The sequence below is a fragment of the Scomber scombrus genome, chromosome 10 (assembly GCF_963691925.1).
Source record: "Scomber scombrus chromosome 10, fScoSco1.1, whole genome shotgun sequence".
NCBI lineage: Eukaryota > Metazoa > Chordata > Actinopteri > Scombriformes > Scombridae > Scomber > Scomber scombrus.
This window is the reverse complement of record NC_084979.1, coordinates 8,203,400-8,209,997: the sequence shown is the minus strand read 5'-3', so window position 1 is coordinate 8,209,997 and position 6,598 is coordinate 8,203,400. Positions and strand designations below refer to the sequence as shown.

The 6,598-nt window shown below is 39.9% G+C and overlaps 1 protein-coding gene across 1 annotated transcript; it reads left to right on the top strand.

Annotated features, from left to right (window-relative positions):
• Positions 1 to 971: 971 nt before the first annotated feature.
• Positions 972 to 6,428, top strand: slc66a1 (solute carrier family 66 member 1). The gene is made up of 8 exons (XM_062426825.1): positions 972 to 1,103; positions 1,639 to 1,830; positions 1,920 to 2,049; positions 2,433 to 2,520; positions 3,050 to 3,204; positions 3,314 to 3,406; positions 4,114 to 4,299; positions 5,318 to 6,428. Exons 2-8 carry the CDS (start codon positions 1,640 to 1,642, stop codon positions 5,402 to 5,404), a joined length of 930 nt encoding a protein of 309 aa, XP_062282809.1. The 5' UTR covers positions 972 to 1,103; position 1,639; the 3' UTR covers positions 5,405 to 6,428.
• Positions 6,429 to 6,598: the final 170 nt, after the last annotated feature.

Genomic DNA, 6,598 nt, shown 5'->3' with positions numbered 1-6,598 from the left:
GTCGGACGTTGGGTTTAATCGTCTTTTCCAGGTATTGTGATTTCTCTTGATAACTTTAACTGTGTTTGTCTGGACGTCTTTGGAGTCTCCTTTATTGTGGAGAAAACAAAAGCAGTATTCTGAACATAACTCCTCCTTTTTATGTCAATATCTTTAATCACTTTTTTCCCACTCACATCACTCAGTGTCCTCTGCCTGGCTGCTGCCAACATCTGCATAGATCACAGAGTGAAAGCATTTGCATTGGATTGAAATGCACACGTGAATTGTGGCTATTGGGTATTTTTCACGGCTGCACACTAAAATGCAAAAGCTGGTTAGAGAATGCAGGAGGCCTCAAGAACAATGACGACTCAGGACTAATGAGTGAATTACCGAGTAAAGCGAAATAATCCAATTTAACAAGACTTGTTGATATGTGATGAGAGCGTGTGAAATGTGCGCGCACTGGAACATGAGATTGGTTGTTCCAGTTCTACCGAAACGTGACATTAACATGAAAGCATACCACGAGCTTGTCCCACCACAGCCTTAATACATCTTTTACAGTTAAAGACATCGAATCAATGTTGCTGTGTAGATCTTTAACTTTGTATGTCATAATTCCAATCCCAAAATTTTAAATCAGTCTTTTAAAACAATTTCTATTCAGGGAGGCTTATTAATATAACTTTCTTTATTATGTGTATTATATGGTATTAAGGATTTTAGCATTTGAGTTTCAGTTTCACTTGAATTAAATGCGCAGTAAAAAGTATTATGTATTAATGATGTCTACCACACATTTCCTATCAATGACGATGGATATAATTGTAATGAAACTGCCAAAATGACAATTTTTTTGAGCCCAGTCCAAGTTAAACTTTTATTTTGAAAACCAGTCTAGTTTGTTTTTCGAGCACACGAGCCGCAGTCACGTGCCAACCATGCAGTGACGTTTCAGCAAATCGACCAATCAGCTCGCGGACACAGAGCCAGCTAATTGCTTGCTTCCGTGTTTTCGCAGCAGTCTCCAAGAGCGTTTTGTTCCGCTGAGGGTGTTTTTCAGCGTTCTCAGCGGCCACACGGGCAAGAGAAGCTTTATTCCTTTTCATTGTGGTAGTGTAAGTATGTTTTTAAGGCGTAAACGGCGTACACACATTTCAGCAGTGTGTTTTTAGGTTGTTCTTGTAGTCGCTAGCCAGCTATGTGCTAAAAAAATATTTGTTTACTCACTGGTGTGTGTTGACTGTTTGCCTGTGAGGTGTTTTCAAACGATTGAATGTATATGCACTAGCTACTTTCTTTATCTAACTGCCGCTTCCTTGATCTAATCAGAGGAACAAAAGCGGATTGTGACTATTTTTGCTGTTGTTTCTAAACTTTGACCAACCTTTGACCCCCGTTACCACCCTGCTACCTGAAAAACTGCCTTATCATAGATTTGTTGTTTCTTTTTTGATATTTAAATGTGCCAAATATGATATCCATCTGTACCATATGGCTGAGATATTTGCTGCCATTTCATTTTCATTTTTGTGCTTTGTTTGGAAGGACTTTGTAAATACTGTTTATGTCCAGGCAGTGTAATGAGAACGTGGGATGGGGATATTTAATAATATACTGCATATTTACAGAGGCTTCTTTCCCCCCTCGCAGAATGGTGACAGATGGAGTCCTCGCACGGGGATCCTTTGGATGGTCCACTCAGGGTAACTTCACTTCAATGTGCCCCAATGGGACGAAATGGGTCTGGGATGGACTCGGGGAATGTGCCCAGGGTGCAAGAGATATGGCCAGTATCTATCTAGGCCTGCTGTCCATCCTCTGCTTCATGGTGTCTTCGCTCCCGTAAGTGTTTCTGTCTGCCTGCCTCTTAGACAAAGTGCTCTTTTATCTAAACACAATGTAAAATTCTGTCTTCTCTTGTCTTTTTTCAGACAGTACTATAGCTCCTGCAAAACAGGGAATATGGACAGCGCCCTCTCTATTTGGTTTCTGCTGCTGTGGTTGGGAGGTGACACCTGCAATCTGGTGGGCTCCTTCCTGGCCGACCAGCTTCCACTTCAGGTAACTAATAATTTGTTTCAATATCAGTTCATCTTTACATAATTGTTTTTGTAAAATTGATTGGTAATTACAATATTAAAAATATTGAGAAATGCTCATCAGAAGTTATGAAAAACGCACATTTTGTCCTATGATAATTTTTGTTGAACGGATGACAAAAAGGTAAACAAATTCTCCCATTTTTAAAGCTCATGCCACCTTTTAAGTCTTGATCAACGAGTTTGATTATTAATTGATTATTCAAGTTGTTGATCAAATTTCTATCACTGGACTAAGTGATGTGAGTAACTAGTTCATTATTACAATGGGCATGACTTTGTGTGAAGAAAATCAATTTTCACGCATTTCTGTTACATGTGTCTTTGTTTCTGTCATCCATGCAGACGTATACAGCAGTTTATTACGTTGTGGCTGATTTGTTGATGCTGGCCTTGTACTTATACTACAAGACAAGGAACACACTATCTGAACGTGAGTGTTTTTTTTTATTATTGCTCAATTTTCAAAATGCACAATAGAGGAACCAGAGTACTGTCTTTTGCCGTTTGAGTTTCACCGTCATATTTGCATCCTCATTTTTACTGACTGACACAGGCCTTTGTTCACATGTGACACAGCAACATTATATAACTCACAACTAAACTCCAGTGTTGTACCTTAAACAAAACTGACATTTCAGCAGTTCAGGACTGTCTATTGTCAGCTCAAACCTAAACATGTATTTTATCCTCAATGCCAATGTTACTACTAAGCATAAGATCAGTTTTAGCTGACACAGCTGCTTAGTGAGCAAATCTCAATTATACTATGATCTTTCACAAGTCCAGACAGAGGAAGAGGGTATTGCCTGTCCCTGTAATGATGACATCACATGTCTCACGCTGTGGTGCAGTTGTTCCCTTTTTGGTGACCTTTGACACGGTAACCCTTGTATGGAGGAAACTGCTGAAAATGTCTCTCTCAGTGTTGATGGTGAACCCAGACATTTTCTCTTCTCCAGGCAGGAGGGTTTTAAACGTTGTGGGTGTAGTCTGCGTACTGGGCTTCACCAGCAGCCTCGTCCACCTACCCGGGTTAGGCAGCCAACCAGAAATGATTCCCTCTGGGTTCAGGGGGCGTACCTTGCTCTCAACCTCTGATGTTCACCCCATCAAGGTGAGTCCTATTCATTTATTTAACTAGCAATCTGGTGGCAAAAGCAAACCAGAAGCTAGCGTTATTTTTTTCCTAATGTAATGTTGTGTTTGCTTCTCTGTCACTTCAGGCTTTTACCACTAAAGAAATTATTGGTTTCACCATCGGCTCAGTGTCATCAGTGCTCTACCTCTGTTCCAGACTTCCCCAGATGTACACTAATGTAAGTATGATAAAGTAGGCTCTCTTACAAATGTTTTGATACTTTAAACATCATTTTTGGGGGCATTTTCACTTTCTTGGACAGTTGATAGTGTAGAAGCAGACAGAAAACAGTGGGAAAAAGAGGTATGATATGCAACAACGGTCTGTGGCTAGAATTGAGGGCTGAAAAAACCTGACCTGACCTGACCAGAGAAAAAAAAAAGACTAGTGTTGAATTATTTTTACTTTCATCTTTACCACTGTAATTTAACCTCAGCAAGCTCTCCATAAAGGCGAGGGAACTGCTGAGTCTGTGATAATTTATCACTAGCGATGCCACTCACATTACACATTAACATTTGATACATAGTTACTATAAAATAACGATTATAGACGCTTTAAAGTGAAATTCCACCAATTTCACATATCAGTGTCTTTTTGTATGTCATGGGGAGCAGCAGAGCATATGTGAAAAAAAGATGTATAAAGCCTTTTGTGGTTCAAGAGGGAGTTGCATGAACTCTGATAAATCGCCTGGTGAGGAAGATAAATGTGTCGGATATAAGATAATATCTCTGGTTGTGCTACGTCGAATTTAAACCCACAGAATTGGATACCCTAGATCTAAATGCTTGCTTCTGTGTGAAACGTCTCCCATTCCTTACATTTACAATAAAGGTTTTTGTTCTTCCACTTCCCATTCCGTACTTTCATTTCTCCCCACAGTTCATGCGGAAGTCAACAGAGGGAGTTTCTTACTTCCTGTTCGCTCTTGTCATTTTGGGAAACACCACATACGGCCTGAGCGTCCTGCTGAAGAACCCTGATTATGGCGACGGAGAGAGAAGCTACCTGGTCCATCACCTGCCCTGGCTCATCGGCAGCCTCGGCACACTCTCCTTAGACATAGCTGTATCCTTTACAGAATGAAAGAATCATGTCTGCTGCTGCTGGGCCTCAGGACCCTCCTTAATCCCATGTACATGCTACATTTTAGAAAGTGCTGAGCTGCAAGAGATGAGAGTTCATCAGATAGGTTTACATCTCGTGACTGTGTGTGCGGAAATGCAATATACAGTATCAAAGGTCCAAACACTCGAGAGGGAAATAGTCTTGTTGCCAGCAGAGACACGATGGTAAGAGCTCCAGTAGCAGCACCCTGAGGCCGTACTTGTCTTTACACCTCAAATGACCAATGAAGTTTCATGCAGCTTTAGTTTGAATGAAAATGTATATGAGGCATAAGCATGTGACCTGATGATGACTGGGTGTTGTAGTTTTACAAGGGCCAGCTGTCAAAGGTTCCTTCAGAAGGCTTTACTGATTATACGGCATGATCAGTTTTGGTGTCTAAATATGTCATCACAGTCATCCGCAGTTTAGAAAAAGCTGAATATCGAGCATCATGGTTAGATTGACCTATTAAGGCGCCCAGTAGAAAATTTAAAAAATTGCTGTGTCATCACACAGACAGCAGTAGAACGCTGCACCTGCTTCTGTGTTTGTATACTTGTGAACTTTCACCAAGTAAGTAAATAAGCACATTCCCCAAAAATGCCAGACTTTCCCTTTAAGTACAGTGTTCATTAGCGGAATATACAGCCGCATCATGTGCTCAGTTACCCAGAGACCAACAAGTACTGCTCTGCTGGAATGATGTTACCTGGCCCTACCTTGATTTGTGTGTGTTGTTTAGTTTTTATTCATTTGACCACATGGAAGTGTATTCAGTACAATACAAACTAAAATAACAGTGTTTGAGATTAGATTTTTACAAAGGTCCTCCCGACATGACGTAGCTAAAATCTTCCTTTGTAGCACATATTCCCAGTTCTTCATAGTTGTGTGTTTTTGTAGCTGACATCTTCTGACAGTAACCGGTATTGTATTTCCAGGGATTCCTCAATATTTCCTTAACACTTCGGTACAGATCTCCGTCCAGTTCTTAATTTACCGCAAGGCTTCGGCAAAGGAGGACAGCAGCCGCGATGAGACAAGGCCTCTGATTGGGAGCTAAACCATCGAGTGCGGAGTGTAGCGGTGGGACACTCGCTTTCAGTGAACCCTCAAAATCACACGTCTAACACCAAATCAGGATGAAAAAAACAAACATTTTAGCTTTAATTTTACGGTTTTATTTATTATACTCATTTTTTTTTTATTTTTTTTTTTTATGTTTACAATATGTTTTAAACTGCACAAGCACAGAGACGGATGAAGTTCTTCCCTCGGGTTCTGCTGCAGTGAAGTGATTCACACTGCTCTCTGTTTTAGTGTTTTAAAGGGACGGTTTAGGGGTTCAGGTGTTGGACACGGATGAAAACAACCTTGCAACCTGAACTCCTGATTTTTAGGTCACAACCTCACACTGATGTCAGACTTCACGTCGATGTCAGTAAACCTCTTGGCATGGGTGACCAGACACCACAGAGGTTTCTTTAAATTATTATTCCAGTGTTTTAACGTTGCCAAACATTTTGACAGTTATGACAGGAACCACTGCATGAAGCCCCATCTCATCTTGTTTACAATGTTTTAGAGAAGCTCCTGAAACTTGAACCTTTTGTGTTTTTGGGCTCTGAGATGTAAATGCAGTGATGTGTCTGACTGGAAAAGAAGAAATGTTTAGTAAAAGTGTAAATTGTATTTAGTCTATTTTTAATTGATGTGTATATCATGTGACTTAATTGGAGAAAAAAAAGAACTTTTTTGTGCATTTTAGATACCTTTTTCATTTTAATTAACAGTTTTATTTTACAGTTTTGCTTAGTTTTTTTCAAATAAGGACACAGGTTTGTTTGCACTGGTGATATCAGTCACATCACTTAATACAGATTTTCACTACGAGTTTAATTTCTACATTTTTTCATTCTCACTGTTTTGCACATTTTGACACAAAAGTACGTTTTTGTACTTTAAAAAATAGTAAATATGTTATTAAAAATAATTCAACAAACAAATGACACCTTTCCACCGTTCCTTTCATTTTAGCTGAAGTGTTGAGTCAAGTAGGATTGTCCCAGTTTGTCTCATAATAGTATTCCCCTGCTCTGATTTATGAATTTATTGTAACTGCTCCTCTTGAGGGGAAAAAAATCCTATGGGAGCCATCCCTCCCCAACAGTTTACTCTCTTCACCTCTCTCTTTTTTCATCCCAGCAGAGGTTAAGGCCTCCTCTTGGCCTTGATGTTGACCTCTGACCGTTTGCCT

What these genes read in the sequence shown, in the direction of transcription:
- slc66a1 (XM_062426825.1), top strand. Translation starts at nt 1,640, where the DNA reads ATGGTGACAGATGGAGTCCTCGCACGGGGATCCTTTGGATGGTCCACT. An exon ending in TTCATGGTGTCTTCGCTCCC is followed by an intron (nt 1,831 to 1,919) that starts GTAAGTGTTTCT and finishes GTCTTTTTTCAG; the next exon opens with ACAGTACTATAGCTCCTGCA. An exon ending in CTGATGTTCACCCCATCAAG is followed by an intron (nt 3,205 to 3,313) that starts GTGAGTCCTATT and finishes CTGTCACTTCAG; the next exon opens with GCTTTTACCACTAAAGAAAT.